General features: G+C 53.2%; 1 protein-coding gene across 2 annotated transcripts in view; it reads right to left on the bottom strand.

The window, feature by feature from the left end:
• The window catches only part of PCSK6 (proprotein convertase subtilisin/kexin type 6), a 194,599-nt gene extending 182,268 nt beyond the window's left edge, over positions 1 to 12,331 (bottom strand). For both annotated transcript variants that reach the window (XM_060097521.1, XM_060097522.1), the window contains exon 1: positions 12,041 to 12,331. In XM_060097521.1, the coding sequence (XP_059953504.1) occupies positions 12,041 to 12,331 (291 nt within the window). The remainder of the gene's footprint in view (positions 1 to 12,040) is intronic.
• Between the last annotated feature and the right edge of the window lie 2,421 nt (positions 12,332 to 14,752).

Here is a 14,752-nt window from a genome sequence, read left to right as displayed (position 1 = left end):
TTCCAGCATAGCAGAGGTCTGGACCGGCTGGAGCATTAGGCAACTGTGAGGGGTTCTGGGTGGAGGATGGAGAGGCAGGGACAGGGGGACAGCTCGCTCCCCAAGGGCTGAGCCTGTCAGGCTTTGCTGTGGAGGAGCCTCTGTGGGTTTCAAAGCAGGGAAACGACAGCACGAGGTGGGGAACGGCCTAGAGAGCAGTGAGGTAGTAACCCAGGCGCTGTCAGAGGCAGGGAAAGGGCTGCAGGCGAGACCAGGAGGCAGAGAGAAGGAGCTGCAGCCAGCAGACGGGCACTAGCGGTGGAGGGAAACTCAGCGATGCCCTGGTTTCTGGTTTGGAGGACAAGGTGAGGACAGGAGAGCAGAGAAACAGCCTCGCCTCCTCCAGGCCAGGGGACTCCAGGCCCTTATCTGATGAGCAGGCCAGCCTGCCCTCCCCCTCGCCCCCTCCCGCCCAGACTGTCCACCCTGGGGAGTCTGGGGCCTTTAGGGAGCAACGAGGTTCTGGTCAAGTAAACACAGGAGGTCATCTCTGAGAACTGTTGCACAAATAAAAAGGGGAGGTCTGGACATGGAGGTCCCTTTCGAGCACCCGACCGAGACGCTGGACACAGTTTATCCACCCCCATGGTGGATGGGCCGTTTCTTCCCACTGAGAAGACAGTCACCCAACAAGGACTCTGTAAGTGACAGATGCTGGCCAGCGGTAGGAATTTATGAGGCCCCAGGAAGGGTTAGGAAGCTGAAGCCCACAGCCCCTTTCTCACTGCCCCATGGTGGCCCATGGCTGTCCAGCCCTGTGGAGCACGGCTGGTTTGTGCCCAAGCGGCCAAGGGGGAGACAATGAGACTGTTTCTTCCTCTCCACAGTGCCACCGACTTGACACTGAGGGCATTGATGGGCTGGTTACCATGGGAACTCGAGCTGCTGATCCCATCCCATCCTGTGGAGCGTGAGGCTCCCTCCCGACAGCTGACGGCTATTCATCCCCGTTCTGCGCAGCACTGGACGGAGGGCCTTGTGCCTGCTGCCGGGTCTTCAAAATCCTCCAAGAGCAGAGGCACTGGACCTCAGGAAGACCCAGGGCTCAGCAGGATGATGCGACCCTTGGGATCTGAAGTATCTACAGTGGGCTCCAGGGCACGGCTGTGCCACAGTGTGTAGCCGACCAGACCTAGGAGCAAACTAGAGCATCACGGGCCGGCTCTTCCCCATGCATCTACGCAGAGCCAGGAGGGGCCCGCTGAGCGTGACTCTGAGAAGCAAGGGATTAAGATAAAAGGTGTGGGTGGCAATGGTTTGGTCCCGACCCCGAGAGGAGCCTGACCTTGCTCTGTCACAATGCTCACATCCTGCCCTCCACTGAAAGGCTCTCACAGGGCAGGGGCCACCTTTTCCTTATCTCTGAGGGCCCAGCACCCATGCACGAGCACATAACACTGGCTGAATAAATGAGGGTGTGTCTGCCGGGCCCAGGTCGCCCTGGGAAGACGGCTCTGCCATCAGAGAAATGGCAGAATCGGACCTGATCTCAGAGGGCAACCAGACAGCTGATGTGGACTGAGGCACCACAAAGTCCAGAGCCCAGTGGCAGAAACACACAAGCCAGCAGACAGGGTCAGGACGATGGCGGCTTGGGAGCCCAGAGGGCACATCTGCAGAGCTGGGGAAGTCAGGTCCGGCCACAGACGGCCAGGAAGGATGAGGCGCTGACCAGGTGGGTGGGGGAAAGCCATCCTAGGCAGAAAGAACAGCACAAGGAAGCTGAAAGGGAAGCAAGTGCACGAAGTGAGGGGATCAGTGGGGCCGGAGCAGAAGGCAGTGGACTGGGCCTGCACAGCGTGGACGGGTGAGAGGCCCAGGCCTGTGCCGGGCAATGGTGGGGAGAAGCCGGGGGGATCTAAGAGCCATCCAGGAGGCCAAAGAGACAAGCTTGGTTATGGACAGGACAGGAGGCGCGGGAGCAGGGGAGCAGTGGTGACTTCCAGGCCTTGAGCTTCAGGTGGACGGTGGTCCCTCCTGTGGACGGGGACACACAGAGAGGAGGAGGTTCGCAGCAAAGGAGGATCAGTCCCGTGGAGAATGTGCAGACTTTGAGGGACTGCGTGTGGCATCCTAGCAAGGGGATGGTTTTTTTCCCTCCACGTGGAGAACTGTGAGTCTCAGTGCTGATGAGAAGGAGCCAGCGCAGGCTACTCAGGATGGAACACGTCACCTCCAGCACCCTGTGTGCACATAAGCAGGTGGCAGGAAGGAGGGACAGCGGCTGGCGGGTCTGTCTGCTGCTCACCCTTGTCTGAGACACAGAGGTGAGGTTCCTCTGCCAGAGGGGGGGACGGGGCAGGCGAGCCGAATGGGAGGGCTTTGGGCCCTGGCCTGTCAGTCACCGGTTTGTAACCTGCAGCAAGTCACACTTAACCGGACCTGAGGTCTCTTCACAGTAAAACAGGCCCTGTGACACCTGTCTGCAGGTTGGTATGAGGCTCTGTGGGCGACAGCACCCCCAGGGAATTGCCCGCCAGGTGCAAGCACACGCCAGGGCCTCCGGTCAGTGCGAGGCCACGCCACAGTCCAAGCTGGAAAGGAGACGGCGCTCACAAGCACAGTGCAGAAGGCCTCCCCGGGCAGGGTGATGGGAGGAGCAGGGGAAGGGTGTCAGCACCTGGCTGTGCTGGGTTAGACCAGAGGAACTACGTTTTAGAGGCAAGATCTGTGCAGAGACTCAGAGACCCCGAGAATCCCGGAGTATTCCCCAGGATGTGGACAGTCCTGCAAAGCCCAAGACCAGGGAGGGGGCCCCAGACAGTCCTCAGGCTCTCTCACCCCATCAACAGCTGTGTTTCTCATTTGCACCCTTGGTTTCTGCCTAGAGAAGCTCAAACCCTCCCAAGGGACCAGACAGCCAAGCCGGCCACCCCGGCCTGGTTCTGAGTCCCCCTCGGACACTGCCCTTGGAAGCTTTCCCAGCTCCATGTGCTGCAACTCAGCCTGGCACACCTCTCTCCACCGCCACCCCCATCAAATAAAACCCTGTCCACTTTGATCCATTACCATCCGAATAAAGATAGCAGATGGGAAGGTGTGACACTACACAAGCTTCACAATCCCAATTTTGTTTGTACCCCTGGCCCCGGCTCACACCAGAACCTCTCCCTTGCCATTTGCAGGCCAGCTACCAGCATGGCTCCTGGTTCAGAGCATAAAAGACAGCCTCCAGCCGAAAATCAATACCAGAGAACTATGCTGCAGGTGACTGGGGAAGCTGCAGGGCTTCCCCGTGCCCCTCCCAAGCCTCCAACACTCCCTGGAACAAGTTCTGGCCCATTATTTTATTTTATTATTATTATTTTTTTTTTTGCGGTACGCAGGCCTCTCACTGTTGTGGCCTCTCCCGTTGCGGAGCACAGGCTCTGGATGCGCAGGCTCAGCGGCCATGGCTCACGGGCCCAGTCGCTCCGCGGCACGTGGGATCTTCCCGGACCGGAGCACGAACCCGTGTACCCCGCATCGGCAGGCGGACTGTCAACCACTGCGCCACCAGTGAAGCCCTCTGGACCATTATTTTAACACCCGGCTAAAGCTTCAGCTTGTTTTCAGTTGTAGCAACAAGCCGTCCGCAGCATGACAATTTTCCTCTGTTGACAAGTGAATGGCAAAGGCCCACCTGAAATTCTGAGCCAGGTATGCTCCACTCAGCAGCTATTTTAAGTAAAACTATTTAAGGCAAGTTCAAAATCATTGGAGGCTCTTAGATCTTTTAGGGCCCTGGCAGCCAGCCTACCGTTTTATGTTCAGACTCAGAACCAACAAATTAGCTCAATTCCCCAGGCAAAGCAGAAATGTAAGGGCAAGCGTGGTGCCTCAGTGCCACCTTTAAGGTAAACATCACTTCTAAGAGCTGCAGATGTTGAGCTGCTGTGATTTGGTTTGTGCAAATGGCTTGCTGCCTTCCTCTTCACGTGAATAAACAACTTGTCTTTTCTCGGAGTCATTAATGTCAAAGGTAACGATGTAGGTTGGAGCGAGGCCACCTCTGCCACAAACTGACCTGAGGGAGAAAGAAGCCTGTCAGAGGGAGAAGGCAGTGGCCAGCAGCAGGGTTCCTGGGCTCTGGGTCCAGCTTTTTCCCAACAGCCTCGTGAGCTGCAGCCAGACATTGTTTCCCTAGGTCACCACTTCCTTGACAAGTGGATCAGCCCAGCCTGGGGAGTGTAAAGCACAGGCTTCTCATCCTGGGCCCACAGCTACCTGTATGCCCACAGGTGGCCCAGGAACACAGTGGTATGTGTGTATGATGTGCATTTTTCTTTTCTTTTTCCCCCCTTTAACATTTCATGTGTATCTGTGTGTATGTGCACGTGTGTAGGTGTACGTGTATACCCATATAAATATGCATATACGTGTGTATATGCATGTACATATGGATGTCTGTATACAAGTGTATATATATATTTTATTTATTTATTTATTTATTTATTATGGCTGTGCTGGGTCTTCTTTGCTATGTGCGGGCCCTCCCCAGTTGCAGCGAGCGGGGGCCACTCCTTGCTGCAGTGTGTGGGCCTCTCACCACAGCAGCCTTTCCTGTTACGGAGCACGGGCTCCAGGCTCGCGGGCACCAGCAGTTGTGGAACGTGGGCTCAGGAGTTGTGGCTTGCGGGCTCCAGAGTGCAGGCTCAGCAGCCGTGACCCTCAGGCCCAGCTGCTCCGCGGCACGTGGGATCCCCCCCAGACCAGGGCTCCAACCCTTGTCCCTCACATTGGCAGACAGGGTTTTAACCACTGTGCCACCAGGGAAGTCCCTACAAGTGTATATATTACTATATATGATATATTCTGACACAAAGAAAAGTGCAATACACTTAAACATGATTTTATATATAACATATATATTACATATATGTCTACAAAGTGCATTAGAAATTAGAACACTGCAGATGAAGTTTGAAATTCTACTACTAACTAGAATTTGCTGTGGATCCTTCCAGCCCAAGCTTCTTTACTTTTACTACATGTGTAAATATTCATAAATATTACAGAATGGCTCAGCTTTTTTTTTAAATTTACATAAATACTATTACACTATACATCGGCAACTTGCCTCTTTCACTCAACATTATTTCTGACATTTATCTGTGTAGATACATGCCTAGCTCACTCATTTCTAAGTATTATTGAGTACCCCATGGTGTGGCTATTTCGATATGTCTCTCCATTCTTCTGCTGATGGATATTTAGGTTGTGTTTCCCTTTGTTTAAAAATGCCCCTGTCTGTGTTCATTCGGTACAAGTCTCCCAGTGCACCTGTGCAAGAGTTTCTTATGACAAAGCTGAGATGTGGACTTGCTGATGTGACCTGACCCCATATTGCTCTCCAAGTAGTTGTCTCCATTTCCACTCTGTCAGCAGCATCTGAAAGTCCCAGCTCCTCTACAGCCTTGGCAACACTTGATACTAACACGTTCCCAGTCTGCCAATCAGATAGGTGTGAAATGGGATTATTGCCTGAAGGTGCATTGCCCCAACAGCTCCCGGGGAGGCTAGACATCTTTCCTCATCGGGGTTTCCTTTTCATTCAATTCCCTATTCATATGTCTCTCCATTTTTCTACCTGGCATTTATCCTTTTTCTTATTGATTTATAACTTTTTAAATAATCTACGCATTAATCTGTTATATGTTATAAATACTTCTCCTACTCTCTTATTTGCTTTTCAACTGTTATGATGCCTTTATTATACAGAACTTTTAATGGATCAATCTTTTCCCTTGTTTATTTGATCTTTTTGCATCTTGTTTAAGAAAACTTTTCCTTTCTCAACCCTCCTACGCTGTTGGTGGGAATGTAAATTGGTACAGCCAGTATGGAGAACAGTATGGAGGTTCCTCAAAAAACTAAAAATAGAACTACCATATGATCCAGCAATCCCACTCCTGGGCATTCATCTGGACAAAACTCTAATTCAAAAAGATACATAGGGCCTCCCTGGTGGCGCAGTGGTTGAGAGTCCGCCTGCCGATGCAGGGGATACGGGTTCGTGCCCCGATCTGGGAGGATCCCATATGCCGCGGAGCGGCTGGGCCCGTGAGCCATGGCCGCTGGGCCTGCGCGTCCGGAGCCTGTGCTCCGCAACGGGAGAGGCCACAACAGTGAGAGGCCCGCATATCGCAAAAAAAAAAAAAAAAAAAAAGATACATGGGGGGACTTCCCTGGTGATACAGTGGTTAACAATCCGCCTGCCAATGCAGGGGACACGGGTTCGAGACCTGGTCTGGGAAGATCCCACGTGCTGCAGAGCAACTAAGCCCGTGTGCCACAACTACTGAACCCGCGAGCCACAACTACTGAGCCCACGTGCCACAACTACTAAAGCCTGCGCACGTAGAGCCCATGCTCCGCAATGAGAAGCCATTGCAACGAGAAGCTCATGCACCACTACGAAGAGTAGCCTCCGCTCGCCACAACTAGAGAAAGTCTGCGCGCAGCAACGAAGACCCAACGCAGCCAAAAATAAACAAATAAATAAACTTATTTTAAAAAAAGATACATGGGGCTTCCCTGGTGGTGCAGTGGTTGGGAGTTCACCTGCTGATGCAGGGGACACGGGTTCATGCCCCAGTCTGGGAAGATCCCACATGCCGCGGAGCGGCTGGGCCCGTGAGCCATGGCCACTGAGCCTGCGCGTCCGGAGCCTGTGCTCCGCAGCAGGAGAGGCCACAATGGTGAGAGGCCTGCGTACCGCAAAAAAGGAAAAAAAAAAAAAAAAAAGATACATGCACTCCTATATTCGTAGCAGCACTATTCACAATAGCCAAGACACAGAAACAACCTAAATGTCCATCAACAAAAGAATGGATAAAGAAGATGTGGTACATATATACAATGGAATATTACTCAGCCATAAAACAAAAATGAAGTAATGCCGTTTGCAGCAACAGGGATGGACCTAGAGATTATCATACTAAGTGAAGTAAGTCAGAAAGAGAAAGACAAATACCATACGATATCACTTATATGTGGAATCTAAAATATGACACAAATGAACTTATCTACGAAACAGACTCACAGACATAGAAAACAGACTGGTGGGTGCCAAGGGGGCGGGAGGCAGGGGAGGGATGGATTGGGAGTTTGGGGTTAGCAGAGGCAAACTATTATACGTAGGATGGATAAACAACAAGGTCCTGCTGTATAGCACAGCGAACTATAACCAATCTCCTGGGATAAACCATAATGGAAAAGAATATGAAAAAGAATGTATATATAAGTGAATCACTCTGCTGTAGAGCAGAAATTAACACAACACTGTAAATCAACTATAATTCAGTAAAATAAGTTAAAAAAAAAAAAGGAATCCTTTCCTTTCCCTATGTCATAAAGGCCTTCCATGGCAGTTACACATTCAGGCTCTCATTCCATCTGGAGTTTATTGTTATGGAGTGTGAGGTGAGGGTCTGGCTGCCCTTCCCTGTGGAGAGTCGGCCCTCTCAGCACCGTTTACTGAACTGCCCAGACTTCCCATCCACATGAGCCTCTTCTGCTCACATACAAGCTCCCACATATGCCTGGGTTGGAGTCAACTCCACCGATGGACCAGACCATCAATGGGCCAAGGCGGAGCTGCCGTGATCACCAAGGCTTATGGTGGCAGAGACGCTGCCCATCTCCCTTCTCAGAGTCGTCTCTGGTATTCCAAGACCCTACTCTTCCTTTGTGTGATTTCATACTCCATATCAAAACCTATCAGCACTTAGGTTGCTTCCATGTCCTGGCTATTGGAAACAGAGCTGCAGTGAACATTGTGGTACATGACTCTTTTTGAATTATGGTTTTCTAAGGGTATGTGCCCAGTAGTGGGATTGCTGGGTCATATGGTAGTTCTATTTTTAGTTTTTTAAGGAAGCTCCATACTGTTCTCCATAGTGGCTGTATCAATTTACATTCCCACCAACAGTGCAAGAGGGTTCCCTTTTCTCCACACCCTCTCCAGCGTTTATTGTTTGCAGATTTTTTGATGATGGTCATTCTGACTGGTGTGAGGTGATACCTCATTGTAGTTTTGATTTGCATTTCTCTAATAATTAGTGATGTTGAGCATCCTTTCATGTGTTTTTCGGCAATCTATATATCTTCAGATGAATGAATAAAGAAGATGTGGCACATATATACAATGGAATATTACTCAGCCATAAAAAGAAATGAAATTGAGTTATTTGTAGTGAGGTGGATGGACCCAGAATCTGTCATACATAGTGAAATAAGTCAGAAAGAGAAAAACAAATACCGTATGCTAACACATATATATGGAATCTAAAAAAGAAGATGGTTCTGATGAACCTAGGGACAGGACAGGAGCAAAGATGCAGACATAGAAAATGGACCTGAGGACACGGGGAGGGGGAAGGGTAAGCTGGGACGAAGTGAGAGAGTGGCATGGACATCTATACACTACCAAATGTAAAATAGATAGCTAGTGGGAAGCAGCTGCATAGCACAGGGAGATCAGCTCAGTGCTTTGTGACCACCTAGAGGGGTGGGATAGGGAGGGTGGGAGGGAGACGCAAGAGGGAGGAGATATGGGGATATATGTATACGTATAGCTGATTCACTTTATGTTACAAAGCAGAAACTAACACACCATTGTAAAGCAATTATACTCCAATAAAGATGTTAAAATGATTTAATTAAAAAAATACTTTGTGAAAAAAAGTGAAGTAATACCACATGGTTTGAACAGTAAATGCCAATATGTCAAATTCCACTATTAAAAGATAAAAATTCCCAAACTGTCAAAATTTAAAAAAAATTTTTTAATTAAAAAAATATACTTTGTTAAAACAGAAAAGAAATAATATCACATGGTTTGAATGGTAAATGCCAATATGTCAAATTCCACTATTAAAAGATAAAAATTCCCAAATTGTCAAAATCAAAAATAAATAAACAGCTCATTCCTGGCTTAAAAAAAAAACTATCGCTACCACAACTAGACGACACTGAATTTACACGTTAATTCAGGGGACCTGTGAGTCAGCCCTCCCATCATGAACATCATCTGTCTCTCCATCATTCAGGCCTTCTTTCTCCCAATGCTTCTTTAAACGTTTTGTAATCTTCTCCACGAAAGTCTCGCGCTTCTCTAAGATTTCTTCCTAAGTCTCTAACAGTGCCTATGCTGCAGGGAATTACAATTCCTCTCATCTTTGCAGCTGTGGCCATTGTCGGGCAGCTCCTGTTGATCAAGCACCCACTCAACTCTCTCATTAGTTGGTCTCCAGGTTCTCTCGGATTATCCTTGTGGCTAATTTTGTCATCTGTCAAGAGTGCCATTTGACTCTTCCCAATCTTTATTCCTTTTTTTGGTAAATTGTGTTGCATTATCTGGGGCCCCCAGGACCAAAAGAGGCTCATTTGTCTTGTTCCTGATGATGCATATTTTTAAATGGAGCGGATCTTTTATCAGACTCTGAAAGGGACCCACGATTCAAGAAAGATGAAAAACCACTGGTCCAATTTACCTTTGCACCACATAAAATAAACAGAATCAGGTCATCAGTTGTATGAAAGGAAGAAAGTAAAGCAATCAAGCCAGAACTTGAGTGCAGCAAAGACCCAGGAGAAAAAGAGTCAGGGCAGGTATCGGGCATAACACTAACTGCCCATGAAGGGTTTGGGGAAAGAGTCACCCAAAGCAGACCTGGGACCAGAGAATGTAGCAGGAGACGAAGTGGACGAATCACAACTGTTGGAGGTGACACACTCTTGCTGTGTGAACACAAACAGCTTCCAGCCCGCGCTTCACCGCAGTTCACTCACCCATAAATCAAAGCTAATAATATCTACATCTTATTTATGAGTCACAAATTCTCCTGGCTGAAAAAGGCAAATAAGGTTTTTAAAGAGTTCTTACTGAATAGGTATTAGGTGGAGTGCTCCAGGCCTTTTCCACATTAGCAACGCACTTGGGGGAGGTGGGCAGGAAAGCGGGTTTAGGAATAAAGAATAACAGGCCCTCCTTGAGTAACTGCATGCGCGCGTGCGCGCACACACACACACTCGCCTGACACAGCTCGTATCCCAAACCAACCAGCCCCTCCGTTTGAGAGTGCCTCCAGCGGCAGCCCCAGAAGCACGCCCACCACTCAGCATCGCTCAGAGTGGCTGAGCGACCACGCTGTGTGCAGTCCATCCTGGCTGTCCTGGACCAAGTAGGGAGACCCTGAGACACTCCCCCAGAAGGTCTCGGGTGGAGGGGTGCACACCCTGAGCAAACTTCTCTCCCACAGGCAAAGTGAGGACAGCAGACTTCATGCACAAGCAACTCAGTGAGTCAGACAGAAGTTGTTTCAAAGATCGGGCGTGGCCAGGGGACTGGCATTTCTGATCCCGGAGGACAGGAGTCATGAGGGGGAGTCACCGTGCCTGTCTCGGGCAACGACCAGGAACTCTCCACTCAACTTCAGTCCCCCTCTGCTCATTTAATTATAAGAGCCAGAAACCCAGGCACTTTGTAATTTGTAATTTACCACGCCATTTAAGAGTCACTTTTAGCGGAAGACAAATTGCTGGGCCATCTGGGCAGAGCAGCCAAGTTTAGCAGGAGCTGGAGCCCTAAGCCAACAGGGTAAGCAAGGCGCCGGATGGACCCTGAGGAGCCCCTTCTTCAGCCTGGACCATGAACCAGGGAGATTTAGAAACGACAGGGAGAATTGAATCCAGTGCTACCCAAAGGCAAATCTTAAATCACAGGATGTTTGGAGAGACGTGAGTCGTCAAAATACAATAACAAAAAAAGATATACGAAGGATGTGATGGGTTTTTTCAAACACACTCTAACCTGCGGTGTTAAGTACAGCTGAAACAGGTAGAATCCACTTTTCCCGAAGGTGGCACATCTCACATTAGCAGCATCCGGACTAGACTCAGGATGCAAAGAGATGTCATTTACATTAGGGCCGCACCACACTTTGCTGGCTTCTGTCACGGATAACGATGAAACTAAATTTAACGCCGCTTGGCAGTAGGGCTTGAGTTATGAGCGCGCGCGTCCCTGTCACTCCATTTGATCCTCTAAGTGTGTAGTTTGTAGGAGACTTGTTCACTGCACGGAGAGGTCCACTGGTGGGACCGCACATTTGAGCCTGCTGCGGCCCCTCCACCCGCCATAAATCAGGATCAACCCGCCCCATTGCCACCCCGCAGGGCTGGAACAGGAAAAAGGGACCTGCAACCGAGGTCCTTTGGAGTTACGCAGCCTCTGTGCCGGAGCTTGTCCCCCCTTGCTAACTGACAGCAGTCCTGAGGGCGATGCCGCGGGAGGACGCCTGGCTCCCCAGCCAGGGTCAGGCCCGGCAGCTGCTCTGCGGCCAGAAAACACGGGATCGTCTCAACCACTGCGCACGTACGCACTGTCACTGTCCGGACAGATGAACAAGACGGGAAGTGACTTGCCTAAGGCCACACATCTGGTCCGCAGAGAACTACCATCAGAACTCCGCGCGGAGGCCCAGAAACAAAGCCAACTCCCTCCACCCCCGCCGTCGCCGCCAGAAGCCTGGAGGGGTTTCAAACGCGGGACCGCCGCCTCCGACCCTCGGTGCGAGTGCCCGGTCCCGCGCCACCAAGAACGCCTCCCCGACGACGGCTCCCGGGCACAGGCACCGGCCGCCCTCCCTCCGGGAGTCGCGGACACCTAGGGAACGCACGTCACCCCCGCAGCCGCCTGCCCCTCCGGTGCGCGCACAGGTTCCTGAGCCCCGCGCGGCCCGTCGAGGTCAGAGGGCCCGGCGCGGAGGGGCCGGGGTCGGCGGCGGGACAAGCTAGGGGTACACGGAGTACGGCTCCCGCCACGGGCTCCCATCCCGCGCGGATGGGCAGGTGCCCGCGCCCGGGGCGCTGCCCCCGTCGCGCCGGGCCTGCCCCGGCGTCCCCGCCGAGGGCCCCGCGCGCCGCGCTCCCAGGCGACTCCCTGAAGGGCGGCCCCTCGCGCCGCGCCCGCCGGAGGCCGGGAAAGTTTCGGGCGCGCGGGGCCGGCCGCACTCACCTGGCCCAAGTTGAGGTAGCCGTGCGCCGCGGCCACGCGGTCCGCCGCGGCCGGGCCACCCAGCACTTGCACCGCCCAGTGGTTGGTGTAGACGGGGCGCGGCGGCGGCGGCGCGGAGCAGGCGGCGGGCAGCGCGAGCAGCAGCAGCCAGCGCCAGGGGCGCGGCGCGAGCGGCCGGAGCCCGGGCCCGCCGGCGCCCCCCGTGTCCGTGTCGGTGTCCGCGTCCCCGGCGGCGGCGGGGGCCCGGGGCGGCGGCCGGGGCCCGGGCGCGGGCGGCGCGCGCGGAGGCATGGCAACAGCAGGCTCGCTCGGCGCCCGAGCGGCGAGTGCGCCAGGGGGTGGGGTGCCGCCTTTTAAAGCCGCTCCGCGCCGGGGAAGCGCCGCCGCCGCCGCCGCTGCGGGCGGGAGCGAGGGAGGAGGGGACGGCCGCCGCGCGTTCCCGCCCGCGCGGCCCGGCGGCGCCCTGGCCCGCGCTCGGCGGCCCGCACCCGACCTTCGCGCGCCCGGGGCGAAGCGCCCCCCTGGAACTTCCCGCAGACTTCGGGGGCCCTCGGGACACGCGTTCCACTGGCGTCCGGGAGGGCCCGGGTCGTCTCAGGTGAGTCCCGTTCCCAGCCTGGCGGGCTGGGGGCCGGCGCCCCCCTCCGGTCGGGCAGCCTGGGGGCCTCATTTGCCTGATGGTGTTTTGACCTGCGTGCGAGGCCTTGCTCTTGCTCGTCTCTGCGTGAGACAAGCGGCTCGCCCTAGGTCCTGGGCTCTGGGGGAAGAAGGAAAGACAGGTCAGGGCCCGTTCAGAACTAGGCCTGATGTAAGGGGCTTGGTGAGGGGGGCAAAGACGTTTGGCAGATTAGCTGGCTTCGGGAGGAACCTCGGGGGACAGCCCCCAGGTTGCAGCCCACTGGGGGGTAGACGGTGCTGTGGATCCCGAGCTGTCCAGTGCCTAGCTGTGTCATCCTGGGCAAGTTGCTGTCCTTTTTGAGCACAGGGCTCCACCTGTGATTGCGGGTGACAGTAGTTATCTACCCCGTGGGGCTGTTTAGGGCATGACATGAGCGCTGGCCTTGCAATCGGCTGTTGATAAATGTTTATATGAGTGCAGGGCCTGCCGCGTGGTAGGTGATCACTAGCTGTGTAGACTCAAAAGCTCCCGCTGACCTGGGACCAGTCAGTGGGAAAGTAAGGGGCATCATCTTGGCCCCTGCTGCCTGGAGCAGCCTAGAATCCAACAGAGACTTATTTGGTGCACCTGGAGAGCTGTAGAAATGTTCACACCTGCAACAGGTGAATGGCAGGATCTCTTCTCCCATTCCTCCCAAGGGGTGTTGGTCTCAACTGGCCACGTGTGGAAAACAAGCCTTTATTACCCTGATTACTACCAGCTGGTGAAGAAACAAAAACTAGGCCAGGAAGGCCTTGAGGTGGGAAGGGAATGGTGCCCTGATGGTCTGTCTCCAGGAGCAACCCCTTGCCTTCGGGCTGCTGTAGAGAGCTCACTGTGCGAGTCTGTGGCTTGGCAGGTGGAAGGTCGGTGACGAGGGGCAGGAGCAGGTGGGGACAGAGCAGGACTCATGCCGATGGCTTCCCCGGGTCCTTTCCAGCCTCCCTCTCAGGAGCCCTTCGGTTTCATAACCCACATGATTCATCCTTTCTGCTGGCGTGAGTCACCCCAGTGGAGGTGGGAGAACAGGAGGCCCGACAGGGACCAGCCAAATTCTTGTTCACAAGTGCTCCTGCCACGGGCCCCTCTGGAACCTGGGGATTGAATTCCCCCACTTTCTTCCCTTTTCTGCACTAAATGCAGCTTGTCCTCCCTTTCCTCCCCTGGCCAAGTGGGCTCAGCCCACGATGCAGAATGCAGGCCCTGAGTTTCCCTCCTGCAGATGGCCTCGCCCTGCCCACGTGAGAGACAGAGGCCCTAACACAGACTGGGCTGCCCTGCGGGAAACCACACTGCCCTGACAGGGCAGAAACAGTGCCCAGAACCCACAGCCTATCTCTTCCCAGTGCCACCCTGGCTGCCCACAGAGGAGGGACACTGGATTAAAGGCCTCCCTCTGTCACTTACCAGCAATACACCTGTCACCTCTCTGGCCCCTGTTGGCCAGACTGTCCCTCGGCCCTGTCCTGGACCCTGTGTTGTACTCCTTCAGGTACGTGACCCTCTTCAAGCTAAGGCTACAGTGCACATAATCTAAGTTATTATGCAGCGGCTCATGTCTCCCAAGAGAATACTGACACAGCAGCAGTGATTTTGACAGACAGAGATAAGGGTTTTTCCATAATAATTTAGTAGATTAAGGGATTCAGCCCACTGAACTGAGAGGAGACTAAAATGCATCTGAATTTTTATTTGGAGGGATCCAGATTTATTTTATTAATAGATCTGCTCATTTGGGGCTAAACTTTCCATTTATTGTGAACATGCCCAGACAATATCTTGGCTTCAATGTTGTCGGGAGCCCAGCTTCCCAAAATGAACATCTTAAAGCACCTGCTGTGGGTTGCCCATTGACTTACAAGGTGACAAACAGCTCGGTCCCAGAAGGACCAGCCCTTTGCACTGTGACCGGATCTGGAATAAGACCTGCCTCATCTTCCTGTAGGGAGGGGGTTTACCACTCACTCCAGCTCTCCAGATGGCCCTTGAGGGCCACACAGCTCTGTAGGGATGGGGAGGTGGGGCCTGCTGCTTCCCTAGTCTTAGGTCAGCAG

The sequence above is a fragment of the Mesoplodon densirostris genome, chromosome 4 (assembly GCF_025265405.1).
Source record: "Mesoplodon densirostris isolate mMesDen1 chromosome 4, mMesDen1 primary haplotype, whole genome shotgun sequence".
Classification (NCBI taxonomy): domain Eukaryota; kingdom Metazoa; phylum Chordata; class Mammalia; order Artiodactyla; family Ziphiidae; genus Mesoplodon; species Mesoplodon densirostris.
The sequence above is the reverse complement of the archived record's forward strand: the minus strand, read 5'-3'. Positions and strand labels throughout refer to the sequence as shown.